Raw genomic sequence first — 18,101 nt, 5'->3', positions numbered from 1 at the left:
TGTTGCCACACTTGGTACAATTGTACCAAATTCAGCCCTTTTTGTCATTAATCGGCCCGTTGGTACCACACTGGCATTTTCAGCCCCTTTTGTGAAAAAGTTGGTACAATTTTACCCAATTCAGCCCCATTTAATAAACACTTTTAAAAGTGTCAGTAAGACTTATCTTACATCTCACGTTACTCATACTATGTGTTGGACCCTTAAAAAACCCTGTTGAACATTCATTCTGTGACATTACACTGCATAACGCTACGAACTAGGTGTGGATAATTCGTAATTCGAACTATGTCCAGAAACAAATTACGCTAGATGGGCGTATCCGCGCCGAACATGAAGGAGACGAGGAAGAATCAGCGGGGTGGAAATTTTAGCTTGAAATCTTGAAAACAAAAAGTAGCACAATATTCTTCTTATAGTTATTATCCACCTTCGGTCTTGAAATAAGCGAGAATAACATGCAATAATTTATATTTTAATATTTTATTATAACGTATTGTTTACATACGAACTCGGAAATGATTGATTTGCTCCTCGTTTTATATATTTTTCATATATGGCCATACTGTTTTGGTTTATTGCCCAGTTTGAAATAGAGGGGCGTTTGGTTTCCTTACAATACTTACCGATGTTGATAACTGTTTTCCCTTTTAATTTGCGGCCTCTGTTATACTCTCTTCGTGCGAGAAAAGTTTCAACTACTTCCACGGTTGTTCGGGGTCATCCTAAGTGGATGTTTTTAAAAAGTAATTTTTAAAAGAAAACTTTCTTGATTTGGACTCAGAAGACGTGGGGGGGGGGTATGTGTCAGAACTTACACTCTTTTAGTTTCATGTTATAGAGCCATGTATTACACTGGTATAAAATAATGAATTCAGCCCGTTTTGTTTCAAGTTGGTACTATTTTTCAGCCCACTCCAGAGCCAAGACTGTGGCAACACTGCGTGCGTGTATTTTTTCAAATTTTAAAAATTTTATTCTCAGTGATATGCAGGATTTATACTCTACCAATTATTATCCGGCGAAGTAAAGTACAGGAAAATAATGTATGAAGCTTAAATACTATCACGTTAAGTTGTGTGAAGCGAAGAGTTATCTAAAATAAGGAATCATGTATTCTCCGACTTCTGATACGAGATCTATAGGGAAGTTAATGGATCTATTCAGAAGCTACGTAGGTACTGAAAATACTTTTCTGAATAGACCTATAGCCACAAAGCTAAATTTTGACGACACATTCGACCTCTTAAATAAAAGGAAAGGGGATAGTGATGGCCAAAGACAATTACAGAAAAAGAAAAAGGAAGAACCATCAGCAGAGGAAGGTAGATATCGACGTTGGAGATATTTTCGATAAAGTATCTTGTGAGCATAAAGTGTAAAGTTAATGTAAACTGAAATGAGTTGCAATGAGTCTGAGAAAGCAAACTATAGATTAGTCTATTCCGTGCAGTTTTACTATCCGGATCCATAGTGTATGCAGTAGTAGGAGTAGCAGTAGAAAGGTTAGAAGCTCCCCCTCCCCAGGGATTCGTTGGGTTCTGTTCTCAACATAAAATGGGCAAATTAAACACTTTCCAAAATTTTTCTGTACATTTTACAATGTGTGGATCCGTATAGTAAAACTGCACCGTCTTTTCTGTTCTAATTTGAGGTTCCTGATTGTAAGGGCCAGGCTTGGGTAATAAAATGTGGGGTCAATTACATAAGGCGAGAATAAAATTAATCGTAATGTACAGAATAAATCTGGGATATAGTATACAACAGGTCCTCATCATTTTCCGAGGACTCACGAAGTTCAGTATTTTACGGATTATTCATTGAGGACCTAGGAACTTGAAAATGGGGTAACAAAGCGATTTTCATTTACTTATCGACTGAAACTTGTACATGACATACCACCATTTCTACACGTGGTGCAAGAGTTTGAACTATCCTCGAGTACGGTGCACTTTATGTGCGCCTCTGTAGTGCCCTTGTACTTTATATTTCACTATGTGTGTGTGGGGGGAGAAGGGACTTGAACGCATATTGCATGTCTTGTGCTCGTGGATAGTTCTTACTGTTGCATTACGTACAAACGTGATGGTATTTCATGTAGAAGTTGTAATAGCACACATAAGAAACGCAGATCACGGTGTACTCATACTGCATATTCCAGTGTGAGTACAACATGATCTGGGTTTCTTATGTGTTCTATTACCACTTGTACATAACATACCACCGTTTCTGTACGTGGTGCAAGAGTAAGAACTATCCTCGAGTACGGAACACGATGAGGAGCTGTTGTATACTATTACCTTTTAAAGGTTGATAAACTAACCCAAAGTGGAGATGAGTTGTCAGAATACAGCAGCAGTAATGTATTAACGTATACTGCGCTATTCTATTTTAGGTCAGATACTGCCAATATTTATGTTAACTTCTTTCATCGGAAAATTCACTGTTTACTAGCTTAGTATTTTCAAAGTGAAGAGCTACATTTCTCGAAGCAGATTCAGTCTAGGAAGGCTTTAGCTTTGTGCGAATAAATATAGTGTCGTAGAGTTCGGATATACACCATGCTACAGTTCAAAATGACCCGTGCTATGTGGGAACTAGCAAGCACTAGTGCTGTCTGAATCAGAACGGTAAAGGTAGAGGAGGCAGCAAAGTGTAGGTGCGACTGCGAGTAAAGAGTGATATTGAAAAATAGAACAATTTACATATTTCTCCTGTACATTTTAATGGTTTATTCTCGCATATAAGAAGCAATTAAGAAGTTGTCTTTTACTGGAACATTGCCTTCATAACTTGAGTTCATGGTGGTGGCTTTGTGCAGTATGTAAATACAAGCGTATACTTTGAATCAGGGTGGATTGATTTAAATCAAGATTTAAATTACTTGATTTTTTAAATAAAAATCGTTGATTTAAATCAAATTCCGAAATAATTTAAAGTGAAAATAAGTAAAGTCCCGTTTCTGTTCTGTTATTCCGATTTTATGGAAGATGATAATCATAATACAATAAGACTCAAATGTACAGTATGTACAGCTTTGAAAACAAGTGTCATGCAGAGGATGATTAGGGAAAATCCCGTTTTGAACGGGTAACAGGGCAATCCTGTTTTCTTCTCTTCGTAACATAGGGTTTATATTGTAAATCGTTAGCTATTCCAACGGGGAAATCACCATCGACATTTAAGACGAAGATTCTTTTGTGTACGCGTCTATATATTTGTTCCCAGATAATACGGCGTATTTAGAAGTGTCCTATCCCTCTCCGATTTTTTTTTTTTTTTTTTTTTTTTTGTTGTTTTGTTTAGACTTTATAACTTTAGGCAAAATTTATGTATTTCGTGCCGCAAGCTAGTTACAATTTCCTTTAAAATATGCCCCTGCCAAATATCAGTGACTTTTGAGGAAAAAAGTGTCACTTTAATAAGCGTTGCTGTACTTTTTCCTTAACTTTTAAATTATATTACCTATTTTTAGGTGATAAGATAAAATCTTTATTATTCGATTAAAAAAGTACCAATAAAGCTTTTTACTTCGTTTTTTCAAGATTGAAGGAATTGTAGAGCACGTTACATATGCTTTCACTTCTCTCTGCGTCGAGACATAGGATGTGAGGACGTCATAAATTAAAAAAAAAAAATTGTGCCTATTTTTATTATTTTTTGGCGGGCCTACATTTTGCATTCAGAATACTGAAATTCTGCACACTCGTTCAGTGCACTCTTAGTATTTTTCAGATGATTTCAGATCTCTGCGTGAAAACAGGGGGGTCCAGAGGGGCGAAAATGTAAAAAAAAAAAAAAAAAATATATGTATATATATATTTTTAACAAAAAATAGCTTTCTTCGCGATTTCCCCGCCTAAGATGGAGACATATGAATGGTACCATCTGAAAGGCTGTTCTGTTCCGAAGAGAATGATGTACGAACCATGATCTTAGGATAAATAGGGATGTTTCAGTAAACTGTTACCTGAGATCATGTTTTATACGGAAATCTGGGGTATTCGGGGATATTTTTTGCGGGCTTACTTTTGTATCTAGAAGTTTGAAATTTTGGACACTCATTCACTTCACCCCTTAGTATTTTTCAGATTTGTTTCAGATTGTTGCCTTTAAACACAGGCGGTACAGAGGGCTGAAAAGTAAAAAAAAAGGGGATATTTCTTAACAGAAAATCCGTTTTTTCATGATTTTCCAGCCCCAGATAGCCTACACGATGGACACATTTGAATGGTACCGTTTGAAACTGTTTTATTCTAGGATAAATAAGATGTCTGAGGAAATTTTTATATTACATCCGTGTCATCTGGGGTATGGTGAGGATGTTCTTAGCTCATTGTTAAATATTTTTCCCGCCCTTATTATTCAAGATAGAAGCTTGAAATTTTATACACACATTTAGTACACCCTTAGTATTTAACAGTTGATTTTGAGATCTGTGCGTTAACACAAGGGAGTCCAGAGGGGATCAAAATTTGAAAAAAAAAATCAGAAAAAATCCCGACATCTCTCAAAATTTTCCGCTTCAGGGACATGATAGGGAAAATGTGAGTGTTACCGTTTTAAAGGCTGTTCTATTCTGAAGAGAATGAGGTATGAACCATCATCCTAGGATAAATAGGGATGATGCTTGACTGAAAGTCTATAATTTACCAAGAAGAAAAAAAAAAAGCCATAATTTAAAGCTAAGAAACATTGTTTGGGATTGATATATGTTAACGATTGGGGATTAATTCAAAATTCAACCTCAATACTTTCACTTAAATGGCATAATTGGCATTTAATACTAATTTGTAATGCTTTTTCTTCAGTTCGCGAGTTGTATTATACGAGGAGAAAGATTTGATTTAAATAAAAAAAAAACATCAAAAATGATTTTTTTTTAAAAAAAATCATGATTTTTTTCCACCCTGCTTTGAATTACGTTTTAAAACTTACACGTCAGATTACGATTTTCATCTGATTATTTCATCCATATTCACATTCCTTATATTTTGTTTACTTATATACATTCTTGAACAGAGTCAAATTTTAACTTTCCGGGATGAGCGCTGTAGTAATTTATGGTAGAACGAGCGGATGTATTTTTTGTAACAGTAGAGGTTATACAACTTGATTTTAATTTGTATTGTAATGTATTTGTTTTAGTTTACATTTACGTGGGAATGTACTATTTTAGGTCCGTATAGATTTGCAAAATTTACCAATGGAGTACTACTTTTATTTCAGGAGAGCAGTGTGTAATTAACAGGGTTGGCTGGTTTAAACCAGCTGTTTTTTTTTTCAAAACCAACTTGTTTAAACCAAAAAAAAAAAAAAACGAAAAATGCTTTAAATCGTGTGAACTTCATGGTGACGTTTCCACATATCAAACCATCCGCATTACATTTATCTACTTTCCACCCTTTAAGCAGGATCACGACCGTCGAACCACAACCCATCTTTCAAGTGTAAACCAAGTAGCGATTCGAGGTGTCCCTCTAAGCAGGAGTCCTCTCCGTGATGAACTTGGTATTTCATAAGGATGTTAAGCCTAAACATACGAAATGAAACCAAATGATATATTTCTACTTGAATGAATGCCTGTTGTTTTATAAAGAAGCCAACGTTGCTTAAATATATTGATAGAAATTGCCAAATTTATCAAGTGCCTACGTAGCTTCCAACATCAGCTTAGATTTGACTTGGTTTTAATTTTATTGAATGATATATACATACCAAATTTGTAATTTAATACCTCAATTTTAGCGTAGTGATTATGATCCGTTGACCTTAAAATTTTACATACAGATACATGTAAAGTAATAACAGGATTTTCCTAATGGCTAAGGCGGGAGTTTCCCGATTTATATATAATTCTAGGTATAATGTTTTTACTTGTGTAACTGTTTGTCTTTTTGTCCTTCTGAAATTACTCTTGACAATTATATTAACAAGTAGGACCATGTAAAGATCAGTACAACGTATTTTTATCAGAAGTCCTTCGTGAGTGAGTCGGCAATCGCATTTGTGACCAATTAGTCCCGGTTTCGTGTCCAAATGGACAATTTCTCTTGGATGTAAGTCGAGAAGCGGTTTGGATTCCGCTTTAAGCTTGTGACCCCTTCCAGCATAACCTTGTTGTTGCATAATAACACCAAGGGGAAACAAACTAATTTCTGTCCATATTTAATATGAATACATAGAGTAAATTATTTAAACCAAAAAACTGGTTTAAACAAACAAAAAAAAGTTTAAACCTCCCCCCCCAAAAAGTTTTGTTTTCAATAAAAACCATGGTTTTGGCCAACCCTGGTAATTAATAACAATATATGATGATTTTAGTCTTTACATAATCATTAGCTTACGCGCATACGCACCCTCGCTGACGCACTTATTCCTTACGGACGCAACTTCACGCTGCCCCATTCCTTGTTGCGCTCCTGTCCTGACTCGGTTATGTAGCATTTGTAGTTTTTAGTGGCAACCCCATACCCATGTTGGTTGGTGTTTATATCACAACCGTTTCAATGGCATTCCTTCGAACGCGTATTTACACCCGTAACAAGTAAGCCTTCCTAAAGTGTCTTTCGTCCAGTAATATAACTCTTCCCGTAAGAAATACTTTAGTTGCTGAGACTGAATTTACTGATCAAAGATTTGAAATGTAATGAATTTGAGTATGTGGAGCTAGGACAGTACTTTATACTTTTACTTGTTATCTGGCGTATATTGTCTTTCACTTTGAGTTCTGTTATTATGCTGAATAAAATTAGCAAGTCAAAATACAGATATAGGCGTAGTAACAATGCAGAACGGGCTGTTCTTTTTATTTTTTTAAATATATATATGATAAGTGATGACAAATTATTGTTGTGTTTGATCTAGTTACGCATCGTGGTTTTAGTTTTTAATTATAGAAACGAGCGTAGTGAATCTTCTACAATTCGACTCGATCGGCATTTGTTTATTTGTTCTATGTTAATTATCGTAAAAGTTAAAATGAAAACGCGGCGTGTGTCTTTCTTCAACTGGCGGAAATAATTTTATTGCTTGGGGTTGTAAAACTTCAAATGAAACGTTTGTTTTATATCTTAACGCTTATGCCATGTAGTCTAAAGAAGACGTGGGGATCACGGTGGTTCATTTGTAGAATGCTTACTTCTGGTGCGTTGGGTAAGCAGGTCACAATACTTCCTTGAGAATTCTTACATATTTATACAGAAAGCAAATTTAGGAAAATGATAATATTTATTTTTATTATTATATTTTCAGTTTTAGCTGAAAGGTTAGAAACAGCGGAAATGGAACTAGCTAGTTGTCATGCGAGGAACAAAGTGCTGGAATGCAACATGAGGGATCTTAAGACGTCGAAAGAAGAAATGGAATGTAAGTTGAAGCAAGAAAGACAAGCTCTAAAAATAGAAAGGGATCATGATAGAGAAAAGGTGAGTGAACTATGTATGTTCAGATAACGTTCCATAGTTATACTCTTTATGCTAAACGAGATGGATGAAGAATGAACGTAAATAATTAAGAAATTACATTTTTGTACTCTCCCGCAGGGAATCGAACGTGAGACTACGTGCCCGAAATGCACACACACTAGTAACTAGATCAGCGGGCAGTACTATGTATTTTCAGATTACGATATTCATTTCTTCTTTTCGTATTAGAACAAGTGAAATTTGTCAGTTAATTACGTCACACAGACACAGTTTATTCAACTGAGTGTGAAATTGGGGGGTGGAGGGACTGTAGGCACGGTATCAAATAGTAGATCTCTCAATGCACCTAGTTCGATCCTAGAGTATGTGAGTTTATGATGAACAACGTGATGAGCGTGAGCCGCAGCTTGAGGCGTGAGCGTGAGCTTTGGCTAAAAGTGTAATAATTGGTTTCTTTCTTTACCAAAGTTTTACATTTAATTCACATAATAATGCCGAGGGAGCGTTAGCGAGTGGAGACGGGTTAGTGCCCCGCAGGGCACGTTGTTTTCTGTTTTTATTACAGCTAAATGGGAAGACGTTCCTGTGTTCTAGAAGATTGCTGCCTTCTTGGTTATGTCACTAACCGTTACAGTAAACAATATAACTTTCTCCACGTTTCTTTATATTAGCATATATCAGGGTTGGCAAAAACATGGTTTTTATTGAAAAAAAAAACGGTTTTTTGGTTTAAACCAGGTTTGTTTGGTTTAAATAATTTGCTCTATATATTCATATCATATATGGACAGAAATAAGTTTTTTTTTTCATCCTGATGTTATTGTGCAACAACCGGGTTATGCTGGAAGGGGTCACATAAGCTTAAAGCGGAATAAAAACCGCTTCTCGAGTTACATCCGAGAGAAATTGTCCTCCATTTGAACTGGGAACCACGACTAATTGGCCACAAATGCGATACGTCTGCCGACTCACTCACGAAGGAATCATGATAAAAATATGTTGAACTGATCTTTACATGCTTCTTGATATAATTGTCAAGAGTAATTTCGGAAGAGCAAAAAGATAAACAGTTGCACAAGTAAAACTATTATAGAGAATTACATATGGACAATTTCTAAGTACTACGGAGTACAGAACTAACTTAGTTCAAGTTAGTTAACAATGACTTTTATTGGTCCAAATTAAAGAAAAACAACGACTTAATTTGCATATCAGTAAGAATAGTGAAAAAGATACGAATTATTTGAGTCCACTTTGGCTCAGACTCATTTATACATAAATAGATACCAAAAATAGTTCTCATTTCACTAAATGCCTCTCGTGGGGTCTGCATGACCCCCCACACACACACACACAAAGTACGGCATTTCGAAGTATTTTATCAATAGTAAACATTGAAACGAAACAATATTTAGAATTTTTCTTTGATTGCAATTACATAACAATAATAACAACTACAAACAATCACAAACATTTATAAACTTTAAAAAAAAAATTGCTTTTGTAGTATAATCTTTTTGAGTAATGAATGGGGAATTCAGGTCTGAATATAACACGAATAATATATGGGAGTGAAACGTGATAACCCACAAATGTGTGTTCATCAAGATTTTACAAACACTTACACTTTTACGAACATTTTTCGTTTTTTGGTTTAAACCAGCCAACCCTGGTATATATATATAGGGTGTAAAAAAAATTAAAGCATCAAACCTACAGAGGTGATTTGTCACATCAGAGCAAAGGAATAATTAATATGGACCTGTGGTGAAAACGTCCATACTTTCGAAGCTATAGGCTGTCGAAGACATAAGAAAATAAACTTTAAAAATCTATAGCTTCAGTGTGGGACCGAGCGCAGTCAAGGAAGACATCACTTAAGAACTAGTATGTGCCCTATTCAGATACCCATGTTTCAGAATTCTGCGGTGCTTGCGTATCAATGGACAGTTTATGAGCACTTCAACTTTTCTGAGTATTCCTCAACTGGCTCTATAAAAATTAATGTGTAAGTGCGGCAAGATTCTGAAATATGGATATTTGGATAGGGCACGTACTAGCTCTTAAGTAATGTGTTGACTCGACTGGGATCGGTCTCACAGTAGTGGAACTCTGGACCTCTAAATTTCCTTTTCGCACGTTTTCGGCAGCCTGTAACTATAGACGTTTGACCACGGGTCCATATGAACTTTTTTTTTTCTTTTCTTTTCGTGTGCAGAGTAAGAATTAAATGATAACTTAGCTGCTGATAGTCGAATTTCGGTTAAAACTACGCTAGAAGTCGTGTAGCCGAATAGTAACCGAGTAGTACTCAGTGATACTACACTTTGCCTTTTCCTGGATTACTATAGTACGGAAGGTATAACGTCGTTGCTTTCCCGTGAAAAGTTGTAATGACGTTTATGGGGAGTTGCCAGCTTGGTTACTCGTGGCTCGGTGAGCGCAGTGAATGGTGGCTGGTGATTTGCTATCCTCTTACCACACCCCCAGTGACGAGCAGGTCCAAGTGCGGGAAGCCAATGACGCTATACCTTCTGACCTTTAGTTACCAAGAAAATTGTCAAAAGGTGTTAACCAACTTGATTACATTAAGCAAAAGGAATAACAGCTGTACAGTTTTGCGGTAAAAATAGCCGTCTCGTCTTTGTAATTGCTCATTGCACTTAATTATTGCCAGTACTTGGGCTGTTATAGACAATTAGTTATTTTAACCCCTCTTCCTTGGTTGCAGGACTCAGTTATTCAGGATAAATTAACACGTCTCAATTGATCTTTCTTTTCTAGTATCGAAATTCTTATATAATATTAAATTAGCTGCAGCATGGGATATTTCGAAGAAAATTTTTCTGGTCACAGTATGAAACATCCTCAGATATGCTAGTTGTCATTGTCGTGTATGTGATGCACTAACCAATTAAAGTAGTGTATACTAATTACGGCTCTCGATTAATTTAATCGTGTGGTTGGCGTAATCATAAATATATTCATCTTTATTAAAAATTAGTTGCTATATAGATGTATATGTAGTGTATAAGCGAATTTTAAAGGGAAATGTAGACATAGTAACTCCCACAGGATTTTTTTACAGGGGGAAGTGGGCAAAATGACCGACATACAAGCAAAGACGCAGATACAAATACGTAGAACCACATAATATTTAATGTAAAAAAAAAAAAAAAAAAACAATTATTGCAACTCACTGCTAACTTCACTAACTGTTGTGTGTGAATTAAAAAATTTAGCATATTTTAATACTAATTAGGAAAATCCATTGCTAAAGCAAGTGCTCCCTGCAGCGGGCGGCTATGGTTACAGAATACAGTTTTAGTGTTATTGATACTTCGTAAGTGAAATTCTCATTTAGTTGGGCGAGGAATCTAGAATACAATAGTGCTATGATAAAGAAAAGAGTAAGCTTTTATATTTTAGGTATGTTTTGTATTTGTAACCTGTTCTTCTTTCCGAAAGTATTTTCTCCTTTAGAACAACTTAACTCTGTGCTTCAGAAGTGCAGAAGTACAACTCTTATGCAAATCAGGCGCAAATATATGTATTGAAAATTGAAAGTAAAGATTACCATGAAAAAAAGCAATGATAGAACGACAGTGTGAAAAATACGAACCAACCAGTGCTAGATAGCCACTGAAAAGCACGAATATTATTAACAGAGTGAGCACAAGGGCGTAGCAGGATGAGCTTGGTGTGCTTCCGTATGGAGCGGGCATGTCAGCGACGGTGGATATGCACGTAACCGAGGGTAGTGTAAAAATTTTATAACCCATACAACTATGCCTTACATCTAATAGAGCTTTACTTCACTCCTGTGGTTCTGCATCATCACTTTACATAATGCCGTGAGTTCATAATAGCTTTCTTACGGAGTACTATGCATTACGTATTACGTATTTCTACCTATGATAAATATTATAATAGATATAAGGTTCCGATATATATTTACGTGTGGATTGCTATTGCAAAATGAATCAACATATAAATAACATAAATAATGGTTTGCGCCTTCCATTTCAACTGAGCCAAAAAAAAGTACCATCACCATCTCAGATATTGTTGAAACTTTTTTTTATAGCAACTAGACATGTTTTTTAAATGACCCGTATTTTTTGTTGTCGGATAAGATTTTCCCGCCAAGTAATGGGCCATCAAAACGGGAAGTTCAATTTACGAATTTTAGAGGACGTGGAAAATGGTAAACTTCGTAGCCTCATCATTCAGCTATGGAGACAGATAGTTATAATTCTTGTTGTGGTATGTACACTCATGACAAAAATTATTGTCGCATGTCTATAAATATGTTGTTGTAGGAATATAATTTGATAACGAATTTGTCCGGTATTTCTTATAATGTTAGTATGTGTATAATCGGGAAAGACGATGTATGTGGCAAATTTCATGTCAAAAGAGCAGTAAATAAGAACAATAAAACGAAAATAAAACTTTCTTGTCCATTTAGCAACATTTTGTTTTACTCATTCTAATTTTCGTGTTTGTAATTCTTTTCTTCTGAAATTTACTACGAATATACATTTCCCGATTATACATGTAGTATCAATATTAATAGTACCCTGCAAAATCATTATCAAATTATATTCTTACAAGAAGACAGTTATAGATATGCGACAATCATTTTGGACATGAGTGTACATAGGGATTTAAATAAAATATATTTTATTATAGTTTGGTTTGCGCATGCGTATCTTTTGGTACATAAATTAACAAATGAACGTAAGTTTATCTCTAAAGTCGAAGTTTGCGTCGAGCACTTCCGGTTCGAATTTTAAAATTCTATTTTACGGTTGGTAAGACCTAGTTACGCGCTTCTCGAAAAAAAAAATTGTATTGCTTGTGTGTGCAACCGTCTTGTCGCAAAAAAAATTCGAGAAACCGTCAAATTTTCAAAAATCACCTTTCTCGAAATCACCATAATTTAAAATCCTGAAATGTTGTCAAATTGTTCAACTTCACATGAATAATAAACACCCCAAATAGCATTGTCGACCAATGCTTCATGAATGAACTACAGCCTCTTGAAGTTAGCGAAGTTTCATTAACTTCAATATCACCGTTGACAACACTGAAAACAATGAAAGTGCAACAATTTGATGATGTTTGTGGTTCACATTCATTAAATAAAGAATAAAAGTTTCTCCTGGCTCCTTTTTATTATTTTGATCAAAAAGGCTCTCTCAAATAATAAGATGAGCCTCCCCTTCTCCGTTTTCTTAAACCGATGTAACCTGAGGTGTAAATTACGATTACGAAACAAAGTTTCACTGATTTTTTCCACTCTGAAGTAATTATTTGCTTACTTAGTGTCTTCTTCGCTAATAGCATGTAACCATGGCAGATGCTCCAATAGGTGTAGGTGCACTCACAACTCGTAGCACGTTGTCGATAGTCACAAAACACTCATATTCTCTTCTTTTATTCTCTTCTGGAAACCTGTACCCTGTTGAAGGTGCATGTGGAAACAAAGAAAAAATAATGAAATGAAATCTTGGGAGTTTTACGTCCCACGTTTATGCCGGTTAGGCTAAAGGAGACAGTGATTATGAGAAATGAGTGAAATGGCGGAATGAAGAAAGTGGGAGGAAACAGGAGAACCCCGAAAAACCCACCAGCACGGTGTTTGTCCACCACAAAGTCCACACGGCGCGAGCTGGGATCGAACCAAGGACCCCAAGCACCGGAGGTGAACGCTCTACCACTGAGCCACCGCGCCTCCTGGAAACACAAAGAACACTGAAATTTCATGTAATATTTGATTTATTGATAATATTTCTGCTATCCATCACTGGTTATTATATATGTATGTAACAAAAGTTAATTTTTGCAAATTTCTTAAATCTACACTTTGAATTGGAGAAGCTCGATTTTGGGGAAAGCATGAAGTTAGCCCATAGTAACCCGTTACTGCCATAAAAGCCAAAGATGACTTCGGTAAATACCGGTTACCGGTCGCACACTTTCCCACTTTTTTTTTTTTTTAAATTGTCGAATTCGGTTTTTGGCAACAAGACGAGAGTAATACCCGGAGTTGGTACTTGCACTATACTCACGAATTTTTCTGCTGGTTTATTACTGTGAATCTGTTTTTCGTCTTCCCGTGTTGCCACATTCTTATCCCGCCTCTCCCCAATACGTCGCAGAGACCTTTACTACGGCCGGTTTCACTGAAAAGCAACTGCTTTATCGGACCTGTCTTCATCTTGGACATCTGAAAGCAATTTTTAAAGTGGAATGCAGCACCATCAGAAATCACTGAAACGGTTTATTAAATTGTAGACACTTATTTTCACGTACTCGAACCTTTTTCTATAACGCATATTTTCGCTTTTCTTCGAGTATTTTTAGAATCTTATTCATGGCTATGAGTACGAGCCGAATCGTGTGTTTTGTCATCGCTTATTACGGCAAAACTGTCAGTTGTTTCATAATCATATATCTCTCCCGTAAAGGAGATTTGCTCGTTTCTCCAGTGATCACTCTGAACTTCCCTTTGCAGAATAACAGTCTAATTTAAGCGAAGTCCACATGCAGTAAAATAGAATTTTTATCTTGAAATTTTACACGGTGCTTTGCGGTAGCATTTTTTTCCACTTTCATTGTTGCAAACTGTGCCTTCAAAGTTAACGAAAGTTCGCTAACTTAAAAAGGCTGTAGTTCATTCATAAAGCATTGGTCGAGAATGCTATTTGGTGTGTTTATTATTCATGTACAGTTGAACCATCTGACAAAATTTAAGAATTTGAAATTATGATGTTTTCGAGAAAATGACGATTTTTGAAAATTTGACGATTGCTCGAATTTTTTGCGATAAAACGGTTGCATACAGAAGCGATACTTTTTTTGGGGGGGGGGGAGCGGGTAACTAGGTCTTACCAACCGTGAAAACAGAATTTAAAATTCGAACCGGAAGTGCTCGAAAAAAGCATAAACTTCGACTTTTCACATAAACTTACGTTCATTTCTTAATTTATGTACTTAAAGATACGCATGCGCAAACCAAACTATAATAAAATATAGTTTATTCATATCCCTATGTACATACCACAACAAGAATTATAACTCTACATGTCTCCATTGCTGAATTGTGAGGCTCCGAATTTGACCATTTTCCACTTTTTCTACAATTCATGAATTGTACTCCCCGTCCTTGATGGCCCATTACTTGGTGGGAATTTTTTTTTCGACAAAAAAAAAGGCCCCTTAAAAACATGTCTAGTTCCTATTAAAAAAAAGTTTGAACAATATCTGAGATGGCGATGGTACAATTTTATTATTTATTTATTTTTGCCTCAATTGAACTCAGATATCTAATTTAAGTTAAAAACAATGTACATTTCTCATTAATTTTTAGTTACTATAAAGATGTGACTTAAAATTTGTAAAATACTGTACATATTTTAATTTTTTGCATTTTCTTTTTCTATAATAGATTATTTAAAAAAAGGTACATAACGTAAGAAATGTTTATTAAGCACTGACCTGTTCCGAGAGATCAGAAAAAATGATTACGAGCTGGTTTTGGAATGAACATAGCTGTTCTTTATGCTATGTATTGGGTAGTTCAGGAAGTGAGTATTTATTGAATGTTTTATTATTATTATTCGATATGCCCATTAAACCATATAGTTGAGACTATTGTATTGATAGAAAGTTTGACACTATAATATTAATAAATTTTCATAGAAATAGGCACTAACGATACATTTAAATAGGAAGAATGGGTCAAATAGAATTTACTGTAGGCAGCCAATGACACCCCAAAATAAACAAACTTCTGTTCTTTATAATATATCGAACGTAAAGGAACAACATTGGTTGATTTGGCGCTTTATTGATGCATTTCGAAGGAAAAATGAGAAGCAGGACACGAGACAATGCTTCAAAAAGACGATCCGCCCAAGAAAAGAAGAAAATTCCCGACGAGAGCTCACGTCGTGGTTCGGATTCCACGTTAATCAGTAGGTTCACGTTTTGTATAGCCTCGCTGTTCACGGGACGTTAAACTCAAAATCAACTGAACTGAAAGAAGAAAATATATTCAGGCTGATAAAAGAATTCGCGTACAGAATTTTGAAACTGTTGACATTGCAGAATAATGCTGGATTTGGCCCATAATTCCGTCATGGAATGTTAATGTCATGGTAATTGTAACATAAGACAAAGCAAATTATTCAATAGGTATATTAGATTTCACTGTTGTTTCCTTTCCAATTATCTGTGTTGCAAATACGTAGTAATAAGCAGTAATGCAGTGTAATGAATTGCTATGACGTTATGAATATCCTTTACGTTAGATATATTGTAAAGATAACTTCAGAAGTTTACTTTGGGGTGTTGTAGGATGCCTACAGCAAATTTTATTTTAGCCCAATATAGATTCATGCTGAAAAAAATTTCTGCAGGTCATTGTGTCCAATTTTCCTGAAATTAGGATATATCATTCTAAAAACAAAATAATTAGACCCATTTTTTTCTGCACTATGCAAAAAAAAAAAAAAAAAAAAAAAAGAACTAAATTAAGCATTTGTTGCAACTGAGACTTTCAGTGACTGTTTGCCATGGCATTTTAAAGAAAATGTGGATCAAATTTAACCTTTCCGAACTTCTTAATTTTAGGTTGTGCAGTTATTTTTTGAGTTTTAGTGATATTAATGCCTATTTTTAAGACTTTTAGTACGTAATCATCCGGTTTCTATTTTTGAAGTACATTATAACCCATTTAAGTAGATTAACCTATTTAGATATACGGCTTTGCGTCCAAACGTCCTGCTCCGGTATCACAGGGTGGTATAGGAGCAGAGGGCTGGTGTTATTTATCACTAGCCTTTAAGATATATCTATAAGTGAGCATAGTGAGAAGGACCACATATACTTCTACCTTATTAATTTATACAGTATGGCGCTAAATTCGGTGTACAAAAGCAGAGGGGTGATTCCTGAGAGTTAAAAAAAAAAAAAAAATCCAATAAACATAGGGCGGAAACTCCATCGTTTATGTGTTATAGGCTGCTGAAATCATGAAAAAATGAACTTTAAAGGTTCATAGCTCCAAAACTATGGGACCTACCTTGGTCCGGTCAAGACTTCCCTATCCAAAAATGCGTGTTTCAGAATCCTAAGGTGCTTCCACAACAATGTTTATAGAGGGAGTTTGACTACGGGCCTATGATATAAAGTACTCTCCAACTACCTCCATAAAAATTGTTGCGTGAGTACCTTAGGATTCTAAAACATGTATTTTTGGATAGAGCACATATTAGTTCCTAAGTGAAGTCTTGACCCGACTTTGGTAGGTCCCATAGTTTTGGAGCTATGGACCTTTAGAATTAATTTTTTCATGTTTTCGGCAGCCTATAACACGTGAACGATGGGCTTCTCGCCCTAAGTTTATTGGAACTTTTTTGTTTGTTTTACTCTCAGGAAACACTCCTCTGCTTTTGTACGATGAATTTAGCGCCATACTGTAAGTATCGTTAAAAAAATGTAAATATTAAGCTAGGCTTAATCTGCACTTTTAAAAAAAGTTTATATCTCTATTACTTTATGGCAGGCATGCATATAGCGGAGTTGGGATTTGGGCACCAGAGTCCAGCGGGCAAGCTCTGTGTCGGTTTTCTACATTATTTATTTACAAATACTGAACAAAAATTCAGAATAAATTAAATCTTTTAAAAGTTTTTTTCTTTTTAACTCTTTTTAAAGCGAGCTTATCTTCTTTATCTTTTAAGTCGAAGCAGGAAATATAAACCACCGAACGATTTCTGTGTATGAACTCTGTCAAACTCGTAACCCAGCTGAGTTACTTTCCTTCCTTCGCTCAGTAATACTCATTCATCTACAGTTTCCATTTTCATCCTAAGTTAAGTTTATTGTATTCTGTAATATCATTATTTTAAGTTTGGATCATAGTTTCAATTCTATATTTACACTATAACTTTATTCAGCGTACCAAATTTGAGTGATAGTTATTAAGATATTTAGTATATAACTTCCAAAAGTATAGGAAACAATGTTTTAGTACTTTGGATAGCCTGAGGTAAGATAAAAAACCCGCATAAAACGCTTCGTTTGACTTAACCTTGATTCTGATATATCTTTCGTTTTTAAATTTTGTCACACATGCTACAAACAGTAATTTTACAACAATTGGTTTATTTTAGGAGTCCACTGTGTTTGGAGGCTATCAACCGAGATGATTTCAAGGTACGCCGCACACAGGTACTACATAGACGGTACCAAATTTGACCGTAAGTAAGGATGAATCCCAGAAAAAGGAAGAAAGTGTTGTGACTCACCTAGCATTTCAGTGTCTTCCTATGTGATAAACTATCATCAGCCTCCCATCATTAGCGCGCGGCTTGCTCAATTTGCAGATTCGACGAAAAACGTTTTATATATAGAGTGTTTGGCATAGAGACATTTAGTATAGGAAGCCCAAAGTTCATAGCGTCAACATAACACCAATTTAAAAATATAGACTGAAGATCTAATTAATTCTTATTGACTGTGATTTTTTTATTGGCGTAGCTCGCTTCGTGTGATGTGTATGGTACTCATTTAAGCTAATTTGCGGGTATATTATGCTTAGTTTTAATTTATGGCAGTTAAATCACACTTCAGATTCTAAAGTAATGTATAATATACCTA

The 18,101-nt window shown here is 35.3% G+C and overlaps 1 protein-coding gene across 3 annotated transcripts; it reads left to right on the top strand.

Annotated features, from left to right (window-relative positions):
• The first annotated feature begins 942 nt into the window (after positions 1 to 942).
• On the top strand, positions 943 to 17,858 carry LOC145692899 (uncharacterized). Of its 3 annotated transcripts, XR_014132661.1 has the most exons (4): positions 946 to 1,325; positions 7,255 to 7,427; positions 14,884 to 15,022; positions 17,615 to 17,858. XR_014132661.1 is itself a non-coding variant. In XM_081768454.1 (3 exons), the coding sequence occupies exons 1-3, from the start codon at positions 1,112 to 1,114 to the stop codon at positions 17,648 to 17,650; spliced, it is 423 nt and encodes a 140-aa protein (XP_081624580.1). In that variant the 5' UTR covers positions 943 to 1,111; the 3' UTR covers positions 17,651 to 17,858. The 3 variants fall into 3 exon arrangements, 2 of the variants coding, with proteins under 2 accessions (XP_081624580.1, XP_081624581.1); XM_081768454.1 differs by lacking the exon at positions 14,884 to 15,022 and having other exon boundaries at positions 943 to 1,325; XM_081768455.1 differs by lacking the exon at positions 17,615 to 17,858 and having other exon boundaries at positions 945 to 1,325; positions 14,884 to 15,023.
• The last annotated feature ends 243 nt before the right edge of the window (positions 17,859 to 18,101 follow it).

The sequence above is a fragment of the Thermobia domestica genome, chromosome 8 (assembly GCF_964235325.1).
Source record: "Thermobia domestica chromosome 8, izTheDome1.hap1.1, whole genome shotgun sequence".
Classification (NCBI taxonomy): domain Eukaryota; kingdom Metazoa; phylum Arthropoda; class Insecta; order Zygentoma; family Lepismatidae; genus Thermobia; species Thermobia domestica.
The sequence above is the reverse complement of the archived record's forward strand: the minus strand, read 5'-3'. Positions and strand labels throughout refer to the sequence as shown.

Bases quoted from the DNA above. Each gene is read 5' to 3' on its own strand.
- LOC145692899 (XM_081768454.1), top strand. From the start codon at position 1,112: ATGTATTCTCCGACTTCTGATACGAGATCTATAGGGAAGTTAATGGAT. The intron at 1,326-7,254 runs GTAGATATCGAC...TTATATTTTCAG, and splicing joins AGAACCATCAGCAGAGGAAG to TTTTAGCTGAAAGGTTAGAA. The intron at 7,428-17,614 runs GTGAGTGAACTA...GGTTTATTTTAG, and splicing joins GGGATCATGATAGAGAAAAG to GAGTCCACTGTGTTTGGAGG.